This window comes from Bos taurus, chromosome 13 (assembly GCF_002263795.3).
Source record: "Bos taurus isolate L1 Dominette 01449 registration number 42190680 breed Hereford chromosome 13, ARS-UCD2.0, whole genome shotgun sequence".
Taxonomy (NCBI): Eukaryota; Metazoa; Chordata; class Mammalia; order Artiodactyla; family Bovidae; genus Bos; species Bos taurus.
In genome coordinates, this window is record NC_037340.1 from 66,460,865 (window position 1) to 66,484,409 (window position 23,545).

At 49.0% G+C, this 23,545-nt stretch overlaps 2 protein-coding genes across 4 annotated transcripts; one reads left to right on the forward strand and one right to left on the reverse strand.

The window, feature by feature from the left end:
- Positions 1–511: 511 nt before the first annotated feature.
- BLCAP (BLCAP apoptosis inducing factor) lies at positions 512–23,081 on the reverse strand. Of its 2 annotated transcripts, none has more exons than NM_174250.3 (2): positions 10,919–10,997; positions 512–2,428 (listed from the first exon to the last, which is right to left on the reverse strand). In NM_174250.3, the coding sequence occupies exon 2, from the start codon at positions 2,250–2,252 to the stop codon at positions 1,989–1,991; it is 264 nt and encodes an 87-aa protein (NP_776675.1). In that variant the 5' UTR covers positions 2,253–2,428; positions 10,919–10,997; the 3' UTR covers positions 512–1,988. The 2 variants fall into 2 exon arrangements, with proteins under 2 accessions (NP_776675.1, XP_059748364.1); XM_059892381.1 differs by lacking the exon at positions 10,919–10,997 and adding an exon at positions 22,986–23,081 and having other exon boundaries at positions 1,479–2,428.
- Positions 4,290–6,684, forward strand: NNAT (neuronatin). 2 transcript variants are annotated; one of them, NM_001201324.1, is made up of 3 exons: positions 4,290–4,450; positions 5,360–5,440; positions 5,666–6,684. In NM_001201324.1, the coding sequence occupies exons 1-3, from the start codon at positions 4,379–4,381 to the stop codon at positions 5,756–5,758; spliced, it is 246 nt and encodes an 81-aa protein (NP_001188253.1). In that variant the 5' UTR covers positions 4,290–4,378; the 3' UTR covers positions 5,759–6,684. The 2 variants fall into 2 exon arrangements, with proteins under 2 accessions (NP_001188253.1, NP_847893.1); NM_178323.3 differs by lacking the exon at positions 5,360–5,440.
- Positions 23,082–23,545: the final 464 nt, after the last annotated feature.

Below are 23,545 nucleotides of genomic sequence, written 5' to 3' on the forward strand. Positions count from 1 at the left end.
TCAAAGGTCACGGCCACGGGAGCACGTGCACATCGACAGCATAGAACCGCGCTTCCAGCCATCGCCCAGAGCCCCTGGCGTGGCTGGCAGGCCTTATTTGTTTTTCCATTTGAAATGCCGAAAGGGGTTTCACTTTATTTTTACTTCAAAAGCAGCACCATAAAAATCCTTGATGATTAGAGCTCCAGCTGTCTTAAGTTGTTTGTCAAGGGATCGGTTACTCCGATCTCCTACGGAGGGAAACAGTTTCAGGCGAGAAGCCATGGGAGCTGAGAAACGCACATGTCTCCTCTCTGAAAACTTTCAGGCTCCCTCCTGTTCACCGCCTGGCCTGCCCTCTGCTCCCCAGCCCTCAATCCCACCATCTGCTCTCCAGAGAGCAGATCGAATTTTCGGGCTAAGGTACTCTGGCGCCAAGGACTCTGCCCCTCCATACTACCCTCTGCCCCCCACCAACTCAGAAATCCAATACCATTACCCAAACGGACTGCAGCCACATAAAACCACAGAGTAAAGTTTATAAAGCTTTATTAAACATTTCAAACAGCTGTGCAACGAACACACCAGAAATAAAAGCTCCAGAATAGCAGTCCAAATGTCGCACAAGTGTGGCCTTGAGGTCCCATTCCCTAGATGGACTGCCTCCGGTTCTGTCCTCTGCCTGGCCCATCTCCCTCCTGCTTCAGGCAAGAGAAAGATGGATGCTTTAGATTGGAGGAACAACCATGCTGATCCCCAGTGGGCAGGGGCCAGGAGACAGTCTCGTTTGCTGACACTTTTACTGAAGCGCAGAAAAAAGAAAAGAGCAAGTGACAGTCACAAAGTCTTCCTGTGTATTCTTCGTAAGGTACAGTCTATACACGCGCAGGACTGGAGGAACTCCTGGCACGAGGGCGATGGCCACTGCTCGCCTCTGTCTCGTCTGAATCACCTCGGAGTCCAGTGTGCTGGTCACTCTGCAATCCCCATGCTAAATACACACTGTAGAGGCACCTATGAGCTAGCTATTGTGACACCTCAAAATCAGAACACGTTCGATAAAGCTTCTTTAAAGGGGATTTACAACATGTACTTGTACAGGTACGTAAACACACACGCAGCACGCACAGCACACCACACCAAAAAATATCCAAACACGTATCGAGGGGATCCTGGCTGTTATGAAACACACAAGTACGCTCCCATTCACTCGGCTGGGGACTGCTAGATCTACATAAACACACTGCACATCAATCCTGCAGCGCATGCATGGGAGACACAATGAGGCCCCCCTCCTCACGACAGTTGAAAGGCAGGAGGAAGGGCAAAGGAAGCGAAGCTGGGTGGCTAAGCAGGAGCTCAGACCCCTGGATGAAAATCTGTTACTTCTTCCTTCAGAATGACTTGGGGGAAAATACTGAAGATCTGTGGCCAGCAGGCGAGACACAGTGCTATCTAGCCTGTCAGCTGGGAAAGAAAGATGAAAAAGCGAGGCTCTCGGGCGTCAGCAATCTCTTTATATTCGAGATAAGTGCAAAAACGAGCACTGTCTTGAACAGGTGCTCCCCAAAAAAGGAAAGGGGTAAAGAGAACTTACAGGAAGCCAAGAGAGGGACGGAGGAGTCAGTAATACTCGGAAGGGAGGACAGAGGTGACAATGAGACTGGCATTTTATCTGCCCCGGTCATGCTGGGGCAGTTGACCAGGATGGGTGCAGATGCCTCGCGGGAATGCGGCGAGGGGGGTGGCCATCCTGCCAGCCGGGGGCCAAGATGGGGACAGAACACACACAACCACAAGACCACCCACGACTACAGGACTCTACAATAAAAGCACCGCTCAGTGCCCATTATTCACATTATAAGGATAAAACATCACAGGCCAAAAAGGCGCCGTCAGGAATGTGGCACCCGCGGGACTGCGGGATTTGAAACTCCAATGCTTTATGACCTATGTCAATGCCTCCCCTCCCGTCTTCTGCTTCCTTGGAAAGCTAACTGGGCTGGCTGTTAGGTGCCCACGACGCCGGGGTCGTGCGCCGATTCTGGAAGCGGGGAATCGGAGCAGTGGTACAGGAAACAGTTTCCCCAGCAGCTATAGCAGATGAGGAACAAGGCTGCCAGGAAAACCAAGGCACAAATTGTGCAAGGCTTCCGCTCCAGGAGGAAGCTGAGCAGGTAGAAGCCCATGAACATGGAGTGGCTGAACCACAGGGCGGGGTTGAGGGGCTTGGGGATGAGGAGGACGGGCAGCAGCCACTGGAGGCAATACATGATCTCTGCCGGACAGGGCCTTCGCCAAGGCCACCGGGCACCGCTGCAGGAACCGACCTAATAGGAGCTAGCGGGCGCGGGCGGCTGCCCTCTGCTTTCTTCAACCCTCGCTCTCCAGGAGCTGAGCCGCTGTGCTCTCTGGCTGTCAGCCCGGGATCACCAAGGCAGCAGGGATCCTGAAGAGAAAAGTCAACACAATAGACAAACAGACACAAAACAGACAGACAGACAAACAGACAAAAAAAAAAAAAAAAAAAACAGGAACAGAATGTATACTTATTTGGAAAAATGGATCATGGTTAACAACACCAAATGTGAATGCCCTTTCCTCCCTGCCCTCCCATGGAAGTCTACTCCTCTTCAAGCCACCCTTTGAAGAAGCGTCCTGGGTATCTCCCCTTCTGGGGGGGTGGGGGGGAGCTCGGCCAGAGGGCTCTAGGCAGGTCCGGCACAGTGGACTGGCTTTGCCTGGGCCCTGCCCAGCAGAGATCATGTATCGCCTCCTGGGGCTGCGGCCCGTCCTCAAGGGGCCCAGACCTCACAATACCGCCCTGTGGTTGCCACCGGATGGCCATGGGCTCCGTGCTGTGCCCCCGCGGAATAAGAAAAGGATTCTGCCTGTAGTCTCTTTCACAGCAGGTGCTTGGTGTAAAGTAGCCGCGCACCGCAGGCGGCAGATTGCAGGCAATGGTTCCTCGCAATCTCTGCGAAGCTGCCGCAGCATCTCCGAATATTTTGCTTTAAGATGGCAGCCCAGAACGAGCTTGGCTCTTTCAAATAATCTAGTGTCATTCTGCCAAAATTTGCCAACTTCTTCGAAAGTCAAAATAGGAAAAAAAAAAAAAAAAAGAAAAAAATCACCCTTCTGCTTCATTCAACATGACCACTTGCCCAAGCTCACTTACGCTCTCCATCTGCCGCCGGCACTGTATAGAACTTGCCCTCCATACGATTTTAATCAAAATTAATTGTCTATCCATATTGGGGCAAATGCCAGTTGGCGCCTGTGCCAGGCAGTCGCTGGAGAGAAGTGCGCTTGAGCGGTGGGCCACTGGTACGCCAGGGCCGCACTCGCAGATCGCAATCCGGTCTTCCTGCCGCGCCTGCTATCTGAACCGCAGCAGCCACAACCCTCCCGTGGCTGTACCAAAACCCCGCTCCGAACTCCAGGCGTCCAGCTTAACGGGTACAAAGAACCTCACGGGCTGAGGAAGACCTACCAGGGCCTGGGGGTAGGGGAGCAGAGGTTGAAATAACTCACCTAGCAGAAAACTATCCCAGAGCGCCTTCAGACCACTACTTTGGAGAGCTCATCCCATCCCTTCCGCGCACACAAAGGCGCCATCCCGCCCACTTCCCATCCCACAAGGTAGACACCCGGTGACTATCGCTCTTCCACCTAGGGCTCAGTGTCCTGGCTCAGCTCCCTACAACTGCCACGGCTGCAGATTTAACAACCGTAAGAAGCGGGATGTGAGGAATCCCCGAAAGGTTCTGCGCGCAGGGACTCTTGCAGAGGACGTGGGCTTCTAACACATTGAGTATTAGAAAAAGAATACTGAGCAGGGGACTTGTGAAGTCAAGGCTTCTAGAAGGGGCACCTGTTTTTGCTCCGCGGGGCAGATGATCCCTCTCTAACTTAGGTCCCCTTGATTTTCCACCTGAGCCCAAAGGTGCGATATTGCACAGCATCGGACACTGGGCTCGAATCTGCAGGCTTGGGGTCAGAGAGAGGGGTTCTGCTACCAAGAAGTGCGCGCCTCTACTTTCACCCTATGCGCTAACTCAGAGTTACATTTCCCCTCCATTTTAAATTAAAATTCAAAGAGCGGGCACAGCGGAATCTTCTGGAAAGGGGCGAAGATGAACTCAGGAGGCGGGGGTCGATGTGGAAAGAGCAGATGGATTATTTTTTTTTCCTCTTCTGACGAATGAGGAGCGCCCCCAGCTACCCCTCCTCACGGACCCCCCGCCCAAGCGCGCATGCGCACTTGGGCAGCGGGCAGATACTTAAGGCGCGGCCACCGCGGCTGCAGCAGTGCGCCCAACAGCGGACTCCGAGAGGCCAGCGGACCTCGGAACCGGCAGCACTCGCTCTCAACCACCCACCCACCAGTCTCGGAACCATGGCGGCAGTGGCGGCAGCGTCGGCTGAATTGCTCATCATCGGCTGGTACATTTTCCGCGTGCTGCTGCAGGTAAGCATGCTCGGGTTCTGGGTGGGAGAGGGTCCCGATGCGCGTCCCCAGAACCGGCAAGCCCGCGTTGCAGTTGCCGCATCCCAACCCGTCCTGCCCCAATTGCCGCGATCCTTGCCCGCCCAAGTGCCGCGGGCGGCACTGCACACGCCCCCGCCCGTTCCCTGCGCCCTCCTCCTTGCGTAGACCCTTCCCAGTGCGCCCGCTCGGGAACAAAGAGTTGGGGCGCGGCGGGCGCCTGCCGCTGATGATCGCCGAGGCTCTTAGCGACCAACGTGGTAAGAAAATCCTGCTACACCAGATTCGACCCCAGGAGGGAGGCGGGGCACTTCTGTTTTGCGAAGAGAGACTTTACCGCTCACAAAGTGAAATTTTTCTGCCTTAAAAAAATTGCGCATTGCGGAAAAATTTTCCTTTAGAAAATACAGCACTTGCGGGGGTGGGACAAAAAATAAGTTAGAAAAAGGCATTTCTCGGGAAAAAACCCAGCACTTTGCAAAAGCCACGAATACAACAAATCAGAAAAATTCGCGGGAAAAAATGAATTAGAGAAATCGCGCATTGCAGGAAGAATCAGACAAAAGCACTTGGAAGAAAAAAATAATTAGATAAAAAACGCACTGCAGAAAAAAATTAGACAAAGGAGCTAACAGAAATTATGAATCAATAAAAGCGCTTTGAAGAAAGCAATTAGAGGAAAAGGTTCTTTTCAGGAAAAATAGGGGAAAAGTGCTTCCGAAAAAGGACAGTTCGCTTTATTTAAAAATAGTGAAATTGCTTTGTGTAAAAAGAAATAAATTAGAAGAAAGCGCTTTGTCCATAAAATCATCTACCCTAAAAGCACCCCTTGTTGGAAGAATTCCCTGCTAAAGGAATCCTTTGCCAAAGGAATCGCATATTTCCTTCAAGGTGTTCCTGGAATGCTGCATTTACTGGGTAGGATTCGCTTTTCGAAATCCTCCAGGGACACAGCCCATTGCGAGAAGTGAGGTATACCTAAGTTGTGGGTCCAATCAGCTTGCGGCCATGCAGCCTTCAGCACAGTTGGAAAAGCTCCAGCTGCCCTGACTCGTGGACAAGCTGCGCCCGCACCCGCCTCTCCTCATTGGACAGGCGGGCGGGGCAGGGGGCGGGGCGAGGGCGGGCCCGGCAGCGCTGCAGACATTGCGGGTGCCCGCCTCTAAGGGCAGGTCCTGGGTCTCTCATTCGCCACAGGTGTTCAGGTACTCCCTGCAGAAGCTGGCATACACGGTGTCGAGAACCGGACGGCACGTGCTGGGAGAGCGCCGCCAGCGGGCCCCCAACTGAGGCCCCAGCCCCCTCCCCTGGGCGGCCGTGTCACCAGGTGCTCCTGTGCCATTCCACCAGCATGGGAGCCAGCGCCGCGCAGGAATGGGGCGTCCCCTGTGCCCTCTCGCCAGAGGAGCACTTGCCAAGGTCAGTGAGGGGCTGGTAGGCCCCTGGAGAAGCAGCACCGACAATGACGACAACAAGAGATCCCTTCCCCACCCCTCTGCACCCCTCCCACTGCGGGTGGCCTAGAGGGAGGAACGGGGCTTAGGGGGAGCAGACTCCTGAGATCTGGGCACAGGCAACGCATTCAGATCTGGACCAAGTCGGGACAGCACCATCCCAGCCCCGCAGCCATGGCCATGCCAGCAGGCCGCACCACAGAGATCCAGACAACTACACCAGCCAGCAGAATGGACATTCCAACATCACCAGCCGAAGCCCTGAATCTCGGTGCAGCAGACGAGCGACAACTCTGTGCCTGTGTGGCAGGACTGGAGGGCAGAGGGTGAGGGGAGAGGGTTAAGAAGCAGAGCAGGGCCCTCACTGTCCTTTGCCTACGGCATGTGCATTCCAGCCTTGCTGCCTTTGCTCCCTCGATTCCCCTTTCTCCCTCACTGCCACCCCAAAGAAATGTGTCACTCAATTTGGACCTACTGAGCACGAAAACGAATCCCATCTTTATCAAAACACCTTCTCCAAGCCCCCAGCCCCTCACTGACCTTGAATCCCCCAGGTCTCATGCAATTGTGGTCAATATTGTGGTAATTGCTAATTGTAATTGCTAATTGTAATGATTGAATAAGTGTGCATTAGTTGTGTCTCCCCGGCTAGATTGTAAGCTCCTGGAGGACAGGGACCGCCTCTACTAAAAATAAAAAAGTACCTCCCCTGTCTCGCACAGTGTCCCAGGACCCTGCGGGGCAGTGGAGGCGCACCAAAAATTTTGTCTCCTGTCACTTCTTGTGGCTTCAACACATACTTCTAAGATACTTCTAAGACTGGTCTGGGTGGGCACACTACTTGGGGTGGGGGAGGCAACAAAATGGGAATAAACCTTCACACACCCAGTTTCATCTCAACACTGTCCTAAGAAAAAGGACTTCACCCCCCACCACCCACAGGAAAAAGGGGAACCATCTTCACTCGTGGTCTCGAAATAAGGGACCACTTATCCCTCCCCAAAGGGGTGGACTTCACTCATCCTGGGATAGGGGTCTTGGCAAAGATAAGGGGGGGAAAGGTGGGAGGGGGGAAACATGGGAGGAAGGGAAGGGTAGAAGGAGGGGGAAAGGGGGGGAAGTGGGAGGAGGGAAAGGAGGAGGAGTGGAAAGGTGGGAGGAGCCCTACGTCCCTGAGGGTACTAGGGACCAAGAGGGTAATCAGGAATTGAGAACACAAAGTCTTGGGGATCCATCTAGGATCCCCAAGGAAATAAGCATGGGGTACACAGGTTTGGACACTACTGGTGTTCTGTCGTTAGTCAGGTCTGACTCTGCGACTCCATGGACTGCAGCGCGCCACACTTCCCTGGGATAAAAGGTGTGGTGTGGCCCTCCCCTGCCCAGCTCACCCCTTCAGGCCCTATAACCTCTACCAGGACCACGACATGGGCATCCTGCCAGGCCGGCCTAGTCCCCCAGGGCCTCCTCCCCAACCCTCAGGAACCTCTCTCCAGCTCACTTTCCCCATCACTGGGTTCTCGGCTTCTCCCACCCATAGCCTCCATATTCTTAAGGGTGCTTACCAGGTCCCCGACCCTGGGCTCTCCCCTGCCATCATGCCAGGGTGGGTAGGTGGGCTGGCTGCTCAGCTCCTGACTTCTCTCTCCCACTCCTCAGTGAGTCAGGGCTTCTTTTACGTGGGGTCAGCTGACTGCCCCACCAAGTGGCCCTGCCGCCTGTTCAGCCTTGTCTGTGGCTTTATATGTTCCTGTCACCACACACCTGTTCCCGGGTCAATATCCAGGGAGTGAGTTGGAGGGCCATAAATCTTTCTGCCACTTCCTTAAATCCCTTAGTCACAGCTGTCGCAAACACTTCTGGAGCACAAAGGACCTCAATCCCTTGAGCCTCATGTTGCCCGCCCCTAATCCAGGCCCTAGCATTTCTCAGGCCAACCACCAGACCTTCAGAGGCACCTATAACTTGAGTTCAAGGTCAGAAAACTAAGGGGGTGGAGGGTGCAGACCTCAATTCAGATAGTGGCCTTGCCTTGGTCAGCCCAGGGAACCTGGTCAGGTCACTCCTAGTCCTCCCTTTAGTTCCCCTCTGTGAAAGGACTGCTAAGATCCCAGGGAACCCCAACCTGCTAGAAACATTTGGCCATCATAGAAACATTCGGCCATCAAAGTGGCAATCAGGACTCAACGGGACTGGGGATGTGCAATCTGAGGCTTGGGGTGGGGATGTAGGATCCAAGGCTCGGGCTGGGTGGTTCCAGTCCTTACCACAGCCTGAAGGCGGGGCAGATCTCCTCATGCCCCAGGGTGACTCAGCAGCCGGCAATGTCCACACCTCCCTTCTGAAGCCCATATCTTGGCAAGCCTCAAGACTGGGAGTATTCGTGGTTTTCCACACTAAACTGGGAGACCCGTGAACATATTCCAACACCTGTTCTCAATGAAGGGTGCCCTTCCTCGCAGAGCCTTCAAGGGGTGTGCCCCATGGCCCCAATGCCCCAGATGCTCTAGTCTTGGCCCAGGTATAAGGCAGCCGGGCTTAGGGAGATGAGATGAGGCAGCATGGAAGTGTCTGGATGCTCTTGACACAGTAGGCCCCCCTTTAAAAAGGCAGGAGGCTGCTGGCAGCCCCAGGGCTTCCCAGATGATCCTGGCGAAGCCCCACTGCAGGGCTTCCTCCATCCATCCATCGGCAGGACTCTGAGTGCGGCATGATGAGATGACAGACTCCCCGGCCAGGGCTGCCCTGGTGGGCTGCACTCACACAGGTGGCTTAAATGCACAATGTCCACTCCCCCCGCCCTTCTGCCCCGCATCAAGCCCTCATGTTATGGGAGGAAACACAGTCCACTGGAGGAGACGGAAGGAATATGTTCACTTTCTACTCCTGTGCAGTGCTTAGAGTCTGGTCCAAACCTAACTTGTTTATACAATTTTTTTTCCAGAAGCAATACCATTAAAACATTTTATTCTGATAGAGAACAATGGGAGGAGTTAAAAATGACTACAATTTTGTTGCAAAGCCCTTAGTCCACAGCACCCCCCTTTCCTTAAATTTTCTTTACCACCCCCGCTTTGCCCCCACGAGACCAAGGATAGAGCAGATGAGTTATGAAGGACCTGGAATGGCTGAGTGGGACTCCAACAGCAGGCAAGGCTCTTGGGACGAATGCCCCCAGAGGATGTTAGTCTCTTAGCCTAACCAGCTTCCGTTAAACCCCAGAGGGGTTTAGGTACCCTGGCCGTTAAGAGGTATGGGGTGCTATGTGACAGCATTACCCCTCCCTGTGGAACATTTGGATTGCGATGGAAGGACAGGTTTCTTGAGCTTCAGCTGCAGGACAGCAACAGCTTATTACGCGTGGGTTGGAAGTGTGAGCAGGTGTGCTGTAAGCCATTTGCTAGACAACTATTTTCAAACTTGTACCTACTCAGGAGCCAGCACCCTAAAGTGAGATTCTAAATTTGCAGTTACTTTCACCCCCAGAGATTTAAACGTGCACACACATACAAAACATTAGTCTCACAACAGTCTTGTTCCCTGGTGACCTCTGATTTCCTCTATAAGCCCCAGAGACATGCCACCATCTTCTCTGGTTATGGTCCTGCTCAACCTCCCCTCTCCCTTTCCCACGGGGCCCATTCCCCAGCAGGATCCAGATTCCAGAGCATTCCCAGAACAGGAAGTCAGAGAGGCAAGCAACACAGGGTCCTTGGTATATCTCACAGTGACAGGCTTGAAATGGAATGCATATGCTTCGAAGATAAGAGAACAACAACAGAAAAACACAACCAAACCCAGGCTTCAAGATTCCTCTTTGAAACAACAGATTACAGACAAAAGGTTAAACTGTTATTCGCAGAAATTCTACCAAGACCTGTTTTAGTTTTACACAAGTGATCTGGTCACTGGAAACCGACCAGGGCTCCGAAATCTTTCAACAGCTTTGGTTGACATTAATTAGTCTCTGATTTCAAACAAACAAATAAACAAAATCTAACACTTGGCATTAGCACTTAAGCTGGAACTTTTTTTGGGGGTGGGGGAGGTTCTGGCTTTGGTGTTGCCGTCCAGAAGGCTGAGGGGATGGTGGTACCATGTCAGGCAAGGCAAAGAGAAGTGGTCCCCAAGACACCAGTTCCCTGTAAGGGATAAAACACGATCCATACCTATAAACAGAAAGACCATTTCTTTCCTAAGATAGACCCCAGTGTGCCCCAACATTTAGCGTTGCAAAGGGACATGCAGGCCTGGAAGGAAATTAAAGAAGCTGTGGAAGAGGGAAGGAAAAATCAACTGTCCCCCATCCCCCATTCTTTCCAGGCCATTAGTGTGCCAGGCATTTCATTCCTTCAGCTGCCTTTGAGAGCCACTCCCCATGTACATTGTAGGAAAGGGAACGGGTGTCTAGACTTGGTGTAAAATTAGAGAGACGAAGAACCACCCGCGCCCCAAAGCAGAGCGTCAACCTATCACCCCAGACACCACGGCGGGGACCCGGGGACGGAGACCCTTTTCTCCCCACTTTCCCCCACGCCCCTTCTGATTTAAAGAAAAAGAGGAGGAAAAAGCAACTGAAGTGGGGGGGACAGAGTGACAGATCTCTCACAAGCTGGGCCCCCTGCCACGGGTCCCAGGGGCTGAAGACACGGTGGTCGCACCCCCAGCCCCGCGCTCCCCGGTTCTGCCTGCCCCTTCCCGGGAGCTGACAGGCGAGCGCTGACCTTGGAGGCCAGAACGAGAACCCAGGAGGCCCGGGACCCGCCCTCGGGCCGGGAAGGTAGTTCCCCCCACCTCCCGCCCCCCACAAGGCCCGGCCCTGAGGCCAAACAGCGCGATCACGTGACACCGGACAGGGGCGGCCCCCAGGGTGCGCGGAAGGAAAACCCCAGAGAGGGACCGGACGACGCCTTAAGGTGACCCCGAAGGGACAACATGGCGGCGCGGTCGCATGAGGGCCTCTCATCCCGCCCCCCGGAGGCCGACGCCACGGTACCTGCGAGACCCGCCATGGCGCCGCGGCCACTGCTGTCGCCTTCGCTGCCGCGACCCTCTTCCACCTCAGCTCGCCACCGACGCCGCAGGAAGCCGGGGAGCCGCCCCCTTCGTCTTCTAGTCGAGCCGGTCGAGGACCTCTCCTGGAATCGGGCTGCCTACATCAGACGCCTGATCAAGCGACCTAAATTCTGGGGGCTCGCCCTGGCCTCATACGCTCTTAACATTTGCATAGATGACCATTTGAAGGTTTTTATTAGTGTGTGCCGAAATCTGCGGGCTCTGGACGCTTCAAATCCGAAGAGTTTTTGATCAGGCGCATCCTGAACAGCCCCGAGTCACAGCGCCTTTGGTCCCCTCATGCATATGCAGTAGATTGTGATCTTTACACTCAGGGAGCGGAGGGGGTGTACCCTAGTCTCCGTAGGTGAGCACTTACACATTTGGGGATGACCCGTGTCCTGCGGGGAAACCCTTAAGTCGGCCTCCTCCCCTGCCCCTTTACCAAGGCCAGCGGTCAGGAGCGGAAATATTCCGGCTCAGAATTTACGATTTGACTTGGATCAGGACCTAACTTCCCCTTGTGCTGTACTTTGCTACTTGCCTTGACTCCTCGCTTCCCCGTCTGATTGGATGCCTGCATAACAGGGTTGCTTATAGGAATTAAATGACTCAATGTATCCATTTATTAGCTGATTAAACACATTCCTTGAGCACTTACTATGTAAGTGCAGTGCTAAAGGCAAGAGGATAGAATGGAGAGTGACATAGGCACTGTTTTAACTCAAAACGCTGCCCGATTAGTGGGGGAAAGTCGGGGAGGGTGGGAGACTGGTTATCAAATGACTTACGTGTGGAATCTAAACTATGACACAAATGAACAAATCTACGAAACCGACGCACAGACATAGAGAACAGACTTGTTGGGGGGAGGGGGATGGATTTGGAATCTGGGATTAGCAGATGCAACATATAGAATGTATAAATAAGATCCTACTGTAAAGCACAGGGAACTGTATTCAGTATTCTATGATAAACCATAATGAAAAGGAATATGAAAAGAACTGAATATATATGTGTGTATAACTGAGTCACTGCTGTATAGCATAAATTACATTGTAAATCAACTATATGTCAATAAAATTTTAAAACATCAAAATGATCACTGTTAATAATTTTAATCAAATCAATATATAATTATGCATGATGGGAAGTGCTGGGGGGGAATGAAGAGTGTTATGAAAAATTAATGGAGTCCTAATGTAGGGTGAGGGCTTCCCAGGTGGCTCAGTGGTAAAGAATCTGCCTGCCGATGCAGAAGATGCAAGAGATGCGATCCCTAGGTCGGGAAGATCCCTGGAGAAGGAAATGGCAACCAGCTCGGGTACTCTTGCCTGGGAAATCCCAGGGACAGAGGAGCCTGGTGGGCTGCAGTCCATGGGGTTGCAACTGGACACAAGGTAGCAACTAAACAACAACAACAAATGTAGGGTGAAGAGTGAGGGTGGACTCTCCTTGGGAAGCTGGCATTTAGGCTAAAAACCAAGGATAGCTAAGAGTTGTTTGGGGCAAGACTGAGAAGGGAAACGTTCTAGGCAGAAAGAACCACTTGTCCCAGATGTTGTGGAGGAGGGAAGGAGCCAGTGAGGGTGAGGAATGAGCAAGTAGAGCAGATAGTGCTACCTAATGAATTTCGATTTTCCCTTGAGAGTAAGGAGAACCATTTGCATCATGGGAATCATACCAGGTCTGGGTTTCTGAAAGGCCACCCTGGCTTCATAGCTCAGGAAACACTTTCAGTGGGTGTGGGGAGACCAGGTAGAAGGCTGCTGAAGGTTTCCAGATGCCAACCTGTGACCCTGGCAAGGTTGTGGCTTGGGGAGGTGGAGATGCAAAGAATCTCAGATGAGATGTGGGTGGTTGTTGAAGCATTAGTGATGACACCTCCATCTTTGCCTCGGGTATGCAGGAATGAAAGAGTCCTTGACTAAGGTGGTAAAGCCTGCAGAAGGTTCAGATTGAGGGGAAAGATCAAGTTTGGCTAAGAAGGCAAGTTTGAAAAGCCTGGGCAATGATTGGATTGAGAGGGTCAACAGGCCGTTGTATATGAGACTGGGGCTCCGAAGAGAGTTCTGGGCTGGAGACACATATTTTGGTAGCATCGACACATAGCACGCACGTCATGGGTCTGGATGAGAGCCTAGAAAACAAAGGTAGATTTAAAAGTAGGCAGAGGAGGAAGAGACAAGAAAGGAGGCTGAGAAGCAGTGACCCAAGGGGTATGAGGAGGACCAGGTGAGCATGGGATCCCAGAAAGAAGGTTTAAGGGTGGAGGGAGTGTTCAGTGGTGCTGACTGCTGTGGAGGAGGGAAATGGCACCATTCGGTCTGGTTACCAGGGGGACTTATGGATTGTATCCTTTATGATTCTAGTTCCAAACAGAAGACCCTAATTCACTTGGCTTAAAAAAATAAGTACCCTGCCACTCAGTGGTAGATTAATTGAATGGCTTGGCCACGTCCTCACAGATATTCCATCTCTCAGGTCCATTCCAGGTCTGCCCCGCTGTCCTCATGTTGGTTTCATACTCACGGTCATGAAATGGCCACCCTAGTTCCTGGAGTCCCATCCACATCAAGGAGGTGACCATTCCCCCTGGAGGTAAGGCTCAAACTAGATGTGACTTCTGTCTTGCTGCCTCTGGACTGAGGGATCTGTGTTCTCAGGCCAGGTGCACCCAACATCCAACACTGGAGGAAAAGAGGAGTCTCATAATGGAAACTCTTGTTTAGAAAAGAGAAAGGCTAAGCATTGGCAAGGGTGTGGAGCGACCGAAACTCTTGCACACTGCCTGTGAGAGAGGAAATTGGTACAATCACTTCAGAAAACTGGCAGTTTCTGCTGAATGTAAGCAGACACCTATGCTATGACCGAGAATTTCCACTCCTTGCTTTTCATCCAAGACAAATGAGTGCTTATTACAAAGAGACTTGTGCAAGGATTTAGAAAAATATGTATTTGATTGTGTCAGATCTTAGTTTCGGCACACGGAATCTTTTTGGCATCACTTAGGACCTTTCCTTGCAGTGCAGGAACTCTAGTGGTACTTGGGCTTCAGTAGCTGCTCTGTGGCACATGGGAATCTTAATTCCACCACCAGGGATGGAGCCCAACTCCCCTGCATTGCAAGGCAGATTCTTAACCGCTGTACTGGCAGGAAAGTCTCTTGTGCAAGGGTTTTCATAGCAGATTTATTCATAGCTCAAAGTGGACATAACCCAGTGTTCATCAGCAGAAGAATGGATAAACAAATTATGGCATGTCCAGCCAATCGAATACTATGTTTATATATACAAAAGTACAAATTGTTGGGAGTCCCCTGGTGCCCTAGTGATTAGGAATCTGGGCTTTTACTGCTGTGGCCTGGGTTCAGTCCCTGGTGGGGGAACTGAAATCCCACAAACCAAGTGGCATGGCATAAGAAAAAAAACTACGAATTGCTGACTCGTGACAGTATAGATTATAGTCATGTAGAGTATGTGGATTGAAAGAATCCAGACGCAAAACAATACATTATGTATGATTTCATTCACAGGAAGTTCAAGGGCAGGCAAAACTAATCTACGGTTCTAAAAATCAGAATAGTAGTCACCTGGGTCAGAGGAGGGCATAGAGATGGGAGAGGAGCAGGAGGGAATTTTCTGGAGTGCTGGCAAAGGTCCATATCTCAGTCTGGATGGTGATGATGTGGGCAAAAATTCAGCAAGCTATATCTTAAGATTAGAGGATTTTATGTACTTTATGTATGTTATATCCCAAGAAAAATAAAAGCTATTCAGAGGGAGGAGGAGGAGGTCCTGCCATCCATGGTGTGCAACGTGTGCAGCTGAGCAAAAATCAGAACGTGCGTTTTTGGAGGAACGTCACCTTCCAGCGACCCTCTGGGCATTGACAAGGTCCCAGGGGCAAACCTTCTCTCCCTCAGGGCCCAGAAAACAGGTGAAGGTGAGGCAGGGCCTCTAATTCATAAGGAACTGACTTCTCTTCCCTTTACCCACTGGACAGCTGCACCCATCCCCCTCCCGCCCAGCTCTGTTCCAGGTAGTAGAAATGATACCAGCACTGAATTGAGGGACCTGGAAGGTCTTTCTGCCCTCAGATTTTGCTCAAAAGACCTGAACTTCCTGCCAGGCATAGCCAACCTGCCCTCTCCCCCAGATGCCCAGACTCATCTCTCCTGCTTCACGCCTCCCACATCTTGTCCATTCCTTCACAATCTCCCCTCAGGCCTTTCCTGGCCTCACTATCAAAGCCTTGGTCCAGACCACAGTCCTCTCTTTCCTTGACACTGTATTGGCCTCCTAGCAGGACTCCCTCCTCACGCACCCCCCGACTCCCCATCTCACCCAGAATCACCATTCCCCACACTGCAGCCAGGATGATCCTTCTAAGATGGCCTTGTCACTCATCCTCTTGAGGGGGTGATCCCTTCTACCCGCCACCACATCTTCACCTGTCAGTAGCCTCTCCAGTGTCGAAGCCCCAGGTCAAACGCTGCCTCCTCCACAAAGCCTTTGCATTCATTCAGCAAACATTTACTGAGCACCTAAAACGTGGCCCAGTCCTGTGCTAGGCATGGAGAATAGAGAAACGAGGACGACAAACACCCTATGTACACAGTCCAGGGAGGTAGGTGGTTACGCAACGCCCATCTGTGGGCACTTCCTGCATCTGTTAACTCTCACTTGGCTACAGCTGCTTGAGGGCAGGGCTCATTTTGAGGTCACTTCTTGGCCTCAGAGCCCAGGAAAGGGCCTGGCAGGAAGGAGGAGGCAGTAACTGGTAAATGAATGGGTGGATGGATGGATGGATGGATGAAAAGCCAGGACAATCTCTGCCCTTTCTCATTTTCCTCCAAGCATCTGATTTAGCTGGTAACCAGCTCCATGGAAGTTGGTTGGAACTGGATGGCAAATCTGGAGCTAAATGATAACGAATCAGCAAAAGGTTGTTATTTATAGCACAAGCTTTGGGTAACCGATAAGACCTACTTTCCTATATCATCATTCCACATGACAATTATGTTTTTTTGCAGATCGACATTATTTCCTTATCAAGACAGGAAAGTCAGGAAATTTAACTGGAAGAGAGTAATAGTTATTTGCTAAATCACCAAAGAAGCTACGTGATATCAAAAGATTTAAAATGTAATAAGACACAAATATATATCAAAACAGAAACAGACTCACAGATGTTGAGAACAAACTCATGGTTATCAGTAGGGAGAGGGAAGAAAGGAGGGGCAAGACAATGATAGGAGATTATGAGACACAAACTACTGTGTATAAAAATAAGCAACAAGAGTATATTGTACAGCATGGAGAAATACAGCCATTATTTTGCAATAACCTTAAATGGAATATAATCTATAAAAATGTTGACTCACTATGCTGCACACCAGAAACTAATTTTGTAACTCAACTATACTCTAATTTTAAAAATGTAATAAAAAGCACTATTACCAAGCAGTGAGCTCTGGTAGCACAGACTGTAGCCAGAATGCCAGGGTCTTAATCCCACTCTGCATTCATTGGCTGTGTGACTGAACAAGTGACTTAACCACTCTGTGCCTCGCGTTTCCCATGGGTATAATGAGGAAAACTTGAGACTCTGTCCTGTGTGTTTGTTCCTGAGAATTCAAGAAGTTCATGCTTAGAATAGCACCTTTTCTGTTAAGTGAAGTATGTGAAGTGAAAGTCGCTCAGTCATGTCCGACTCTTTGCGACCCCATGGACTATCCATGGAATTCTCCAGGCCAGAATACTGGAATGGGTAGCCTTTCCCTTCTCCAGGGGATCTTCCCAACCCAGGGATCAAATCCAACTCTTGTGCATTGCAGGTAGATTCTTGACCAGCTGAGCCACAGGGAAGCCCCTTTTTCTGTTAACAGCGTCACAAAGTTAGCACTCAGAGCTACCTATTAATACCAATGGAGTCCCTTGGACAGCAAGGAGATCAATCCAGTCAATCCTATAGGAAAACAACCCTGAATATTTGTTGGAAGGACTGTTACTGAAGTTCCAATACTTTGGCCACCTGATGCAAAGAACCAACTCACTGGAAAAGACCCTGATGTTGGGAAAGACTGAAGGCAAAAGGAGAAAGGGAAGGCGGAAGATGAGATTGATAGCATCACTGACTCAATGGACATGAATTTGAGCAAACTCTGGGAGATAGTGAAGGACAGGGGAGCCTGGTGATCTGCAGTCCATGGGGTCACAAACAGCTGGACACAGCTTAGTGACTGAACAGCAACAAATGGACGGAACAGGCTATCCCCAGGGCTGGATGAGCTGTGGAACCCTGGTGGGGAGGGCGCCTCCCAACCATGGCCCTTAAATTTGTCATCCTTAAGGAGTCAGGACAAGCGGAGTCAAGTCCCAGACCTGCTATCATGACCTTGAGAAGTTCCTGCCCAAGCTGTCTTGAGTCTCTCCCAGGTCCTTTGGTTCCAGACTTCAGGGCTTCTACATTTGGAACTTATGGCTGTTTTAGCCTAGTCTGTGGCGACATCTAGTGGTAATATGGGGAAATGCCTGACATTCTTAAATTGTCTTCAACCTATTATCAACTGTATGAATAATACAGTTAACAATATTAACTGTATGAACAATACCTGTTACATTCTTCACCAGTAATGGTTAGATACTCCCTATGCTAGACACTGAATGTTACATGAGTTGTATTAGTTAATTTTCAATGTAATTCTATAAGAAGAAAATTGTTATTACCTTTATTTTACAGAAGAGGAAAGGAAGATTCAGGAAGATGAAGCCAGGAAGTTGCCTAAGGCTACACAGCTGTAGGTGACAGAACTGGATTTGAATCCAGGCCATGTGGACCTGAAGTTTGCATTTTTAACTCCTCTATGTCAGGCCTCTGCATGAATGCTGAGAAAACATGAAAAATCATATTCCTGCCTCATGCAGAACATAACTATAATCTATAGCTGTTTTAGGGACAATAAATGAAGCTTAGACTTTCATGCTTGAATAAGCTGTAACATGTCTCCCTAATATTCCTTGGAGAATTTAGGACCGAGGGGGCTTTTCCTTCCCAGGTGACCGAGTCAATCCCAGAAGATAATGGGATCCTGACAAAGACTCGCTGTAAAGCCTAGATTGCAGAATCCCAGTTGTCATTCATTCATCCAACCCTACAACAAACACTGAGTTCCTAGTGTAAGCCAGGCATCATGCTAGGCTGTAGGGATACAGTGGTGAACAGGAACAAAAAAGCCCCTGACTTCACCGAGCTCACAGTCTGATGGTGGAGGAGCCAGACATGGAGATTACAAGCTGTCACTGTGTGAAGGAGAAGAATCATAAAAAAGCGGACCTAAGGTCCCTTTAGTGTGAGGGAGACCAAGGAAGGCTTCCTGGAGGTGGTGACATCTAACTGGATTCCGGAGGATGAGAAAGGATTATGAATACAGGTGACAGTATTATAGGAAAAGAGAATAGAATTTGAGACAGCCCAGAGGTGAGAGATCAGGACTGGTCTAGAGAACACAGACAGGTCAGTGTGGCTGGATCTGTGGGGGTGAAAAGAGATGACCATGACCTGGTCATGGTCATATCACACAAGGTCTTAAAGGAGTTTGGGTTTTATCCTAAGACAATGGAGAGCCTTTGAAAGGCTTTAAGCAAAATACCTGTATCTTTAAAAGATCACGCTAGGTGAAGTGAATAGATTGGAGAACCAGAGAGGTTGTGGGGAGGTGGTGGGGAGGCCGGGACAGATGTCTAGGTGGTGATGGTGGTTTCATGGAGGGTGGAGGCAATGGTGATGCAGGGAAGTGGGCTGGTTTGTTTCTTTGGAGGCAAGGCTGTTAGAATTTGCTGGTTGCTTAAAATGTGAAGAGATAAAGAAAGGAATTGAGGATGATTCTTGGGATTTGTGCTTGAAAATGGATGGACTTACTGAAATGGGTAAGACTGAGGGAATAGCAGGCTTAAGGAGACTATATTGAGTTCAAATATACCCCAGAGGGTAGAGATTTGTTGTTGTTTTGTCTGTCTAGGGTTGTGCTGCGTGATTGCCCCAGACACAGGGATGGGAGGAGGTAATAGATGCAAGAAGTGCTGCGGAGAGAGACCATGTTAGGTCTGCGTGTTTAGGATCATGCCATCGACTCCCTCTGAAGAACCAACATGAGGAGAAAAGGAAATCAGAAGCCTTTCAATACTTAGTTGCACACAAGAATACTCTTTTGACTTTCCTTGGAGAAGCCAGATGGATCCACATGTCCATTAACACAGGAACTGGCCAGTGAGTCCATCAAGGTGAGGATTTGAGGCTCAGGTTGATGTGACTGTGAGAAAAGAGTGCAGACTGTAGCCAAACATTCCTGCCTAAAATTTGAAGTGTATACTCCTTTGGTGGAAAGCAGTGGAATTTCAGCTAATTTAAGTAAAAAGGAAATGTATCAGCAAAATCTTGGGGCCCATGGAATTAAGAGGCAATTGAAAGAGAAAGTTTCAAAATTTTTCCCTCCTGCCTCAGGGCCTTTGCATGTGCCACACCCCCTATCATTTTCCTGGAATATTGTCCCTCCCCTTCTTCATCTGGCTGAGCCAAACTCATTCTTAGGTCTTAGTTTTATTGTTGCTTCCTCAGATGCTCTTTCTGGTTTTCCAGATGATTTCAGGTGCCCATGATAGATGCTCTTCCCAGTAGCAAGTGCTTTTCCTTTGTATAGTATTAATAGCTCTGCGAGATGAAGAACCCTTCTCCCATCACTTTGCAGACATCTGTAAATAATTTGACACAGTCCATGAAAGGACTGATCCTGGGGAGTGCCTCATATGGTTTCCAGAAACAAAAGTTTGGTATGCAAAAGCCACGACATGTTGATAAGGAATTAATTCTCAGTGTCTGACACTGACAGAGAAGGGGGTTAATACCACTTTCCTGAACTGTCTACTGGATACCATCACTTGCATATCTAGCAGGCATTTCAAACTCAGTATCCAAAACAGAAATCCTGATCCTTCCCCTACTCCAAATCTGCTCTGCCTGCAGTGTTCTCCGTCTCAACTGATGGCAAGGCTTCCCTTTTCTCCTTTGAGTTATCTTTGACACTTTTCTTACATCTGGTCAATCCCTGTGACTCCAGCTTTGAAATAACTCCAGAATTCAACCACTTCTCACTATTTCTGCCACTAATATTCTAATACAAGGTACCATCATCTCTTACCTGGGTTATTGCAAATGCCTTCTTATTGGCCTCCTTATTCCAGCCTTGCTCTGCTGTGGTCAAGAGTCAGCAGCCATGGTGATTTCATTAAAAAATAAATCAGATCATGTAAATACTCTCCTCGGAATCCCCAATGTCCCTTTAATCCTAGCAGATTCTCCCTGCTCCCCCTCTGACATCACCTCTGCAGCCCTCCAGTCTCGTGTTTGTTTCTCGCAAATTCCAGACATCTTCCTGTAAATCTCTGTTCAAGTACCATCTATTCAACAAGGCAGACCTCACCATCCTATCTGAAACTGCAACCTATCCCACACTCAGATCTTTCTCACTCAATCCTATTTTTTTCCCACAGCACTTACCACCTTCTAACATATTATGTAATTTATTCATTCAGCATGTTTACTGTTTATTATCTGTCTTCTCCCTCCATGATGTAAATTTCATGGGGGCAAGGATGTTTGCCTGTTTCATTTCCTGATATAAGCCTCCTTTCTAGCAGACCGCCTGGTGAAATGTTTGTTGAATGAAAGAATCTGTGGACTATCTGAGTACATATATCTGAAGAGGGATTCTCACTGCTGGATTTTTAAAAACTCTGAAAATGAGAATCATTTGACAATGAGAATCATTATTGCCTAGAAGTTTATCTTAATCCCAAATGAAGTAATATTGAAATAAAGGGCTTCTCAGAAAACGAAGATCATGGCATCTGGTCCCATTACTTCATGGGAAATAGATGGGTAAACAGTGGAAACAGTGTCAGACTATTTTTGGGGGCTCCAAAATCACTGCAGATGGTGATTGCAGCCATGAAATTAAAAGACGATTACTCCTTGGAAGGAAAGTTATGACCAACCTAGATAGCATATTCAAAAGCAGAGACATTACTTTGCCAACAAAGGTCCATCTAGTCAAGGCTATGGTTTTTCCTGTGGTCATGTATGGATGTGAGAGTTGGACTGTGAAGAAGGCTGAGCGCCGAAGAATTGATGCTTTTGAACTGTGGTGTTGGAGAAGACTCTTGAGAGTCCTTTGGACTACAAGGAGATCCAACCAGTCCATTCTGAAGGAGATCAGCCCTGGGATTTCTTTGGAAGAAATGATGCTAAAGCTGAAACTCCAGTACTTTGGCCACCTCATTCGAAGAGCTGACTCATTGGAAAAGACTCTGATGCTGGGAGGGATTAGGGGCAGGAGGAGAAGGGGACGACAGGGGATGAGATGGCTGGATGGCATCACTGACTCAGTGGACGTGAGTCTGGGTGAACTCCGGGAGTTGGTGATGGACAGGAAGGCCTGGCGTGCTGCGACTCATGGGGTCGCAAAGAGTCGGACACGACTGAGCGACTGAACTGAACTGAATAATTAGTGATATTGAGCATCTTTTCATGTGCTTTTTAACCATCTGTATATTTTCTTTGGAGAAAAGTCTATTTAGATCTGCTTATTTTTTATTGTGTTGTTTTCATTGTTTTGATATTGAGCTGCATATGCTATTTGTATATTTGGAGAGATTAATTCCTTGTCCTTCATTCATTTGCAAATATTTTCTCCCATTCTGAGTGTTGTCTTTTCATTTTGTTTACGGTTTCCTTTACTATACAAAAACTTTTCTTTGATTAGGTCCCATTCATTTATTTTTGTTTTTATTTTCATTAATCTATCAGGTGGATCCATAAAAATATTGCTTCAGCAGAATATTAAAATGATTATACATCATGGTCAAGTGAAATTTATCCCAGCAAGGCAAAGATGGTTTGACATACAAAAATCGATCAATGTAATGCACCACATTAACACAATAAAGGGGGAAAGAAACCCCACATGACCATCTCAACTGATATAGAAATGTCCTTGAAAAAAATGCATTGGCCTTTCATGAGAAAGACACTGAACAAGTTAGTAATAAGGAAGCTACTTCGACATAATAAAAGCCATACATAAAAACCCACAGCGCACATCATACTCAACAGCGTGAGCCTGAAAGCTCTTTCTCTAATATCAGGAAAAATGCAAGGATGTCTGCTTTCACCAGTTCTATCCAACACAGTACTGAAGGTTCTAACCAGGTTAAGCAATCAAAAGAAACAAAAGGTATCCAAATTGGAAAGCAAGCAATAAAGTGATCTCTCTTCATGGATGATATGATCCTATATGTAAAACCTTCAAGATTTCACCCAAAGCCCTGTTAGAACTAATAAATGAATCCAGCCAATTAGCAGGAGACAAAGTCAACACACAAAAGTCAGCTGCATCTCTGTTCACAAACAATGAACAATCTGAAGGAAACTAAGGAAAACATTTCCTTTACAATGGCGCCAAAAAGGATAAAATATTTATGTGTATTTTTGCCACAATAAAAGCTTTTAAATAAGCTGTGTAGTAACTAAAGTGAGTAGAAAGATTGGCTGAGAGGGTGTTAGAAAGACCCCAAGCCCCACCACCTTTCACAGGCACACCAAAATTAGAACTGCTGATAGCATAAGCATTGATGGAAAAGACTGGAACCTACCAGAAAAGATCTGCTACAACAGAAGTTACAAAGAAGGAAGCACAACAAGATAGGAAGGTTCTCTCCAAGGAGTGAGGGGCCTGGGACCCACATCAGGTTCCCCAACCCCAGGGGTTTGGGCCAGGAAGATGAGTCCCCAGAAAATCTGGCTTTGAAGGGAAGCAGGGCTTCCTTTCAAGAGTCCCAGAGGACTGTAGGAAATACAGACTCCACTCTTAAAGGGCACTCACAAAACCACACACGCTCCAGGACCCAGGGCAGAAGCAGTAATTTGAAAGAAGCCTGCCTCGGACCTACCTGCTGATCTTGGAGAGTCTCCCAGAGAGGCAGGAGGCAACTGGGGCTCACCCTGGGGACACAGACACTCCCTCCCATCTTTGCAAGCTCATTCTGAAACAGATTAGACCCTACGGTCCTTGTCCTGCCCACCCCGTTGCCCTGCCCCGCCCAACCCCCCCACCCCATGTCCTCTGCCTGCCTTCTGTCTGTGGAAAACTTTAGTCAAAGAGTAAGTTTAATCAGAGAAGTGAGAAATGCAGAAACAAAGGGAGACAGTCTGAGACAAAATAATAATAATAATGTAGTCAAGAAGCATAGTCAAGGATCTTTAGTTCTTTCTCAAGGGCTCTAGATAATATTCTGAGCCATGAGTCATATCCTGTGAGCTCTCTTATAGAGTCTAGAACACCAGGTGGAGAAGTTAGCTACCTGACAACCCAGACTGTACCCAGGACACGAGCTGCCGCAGTTCTGAGATTTGGCCGTAAAGAAATGGGAACAAATGGACCCTGGAACTGAAGACTCACTGTACCTAAAACAACCAAGATGATGCTGGCCAGACCACTGATGACCAATCT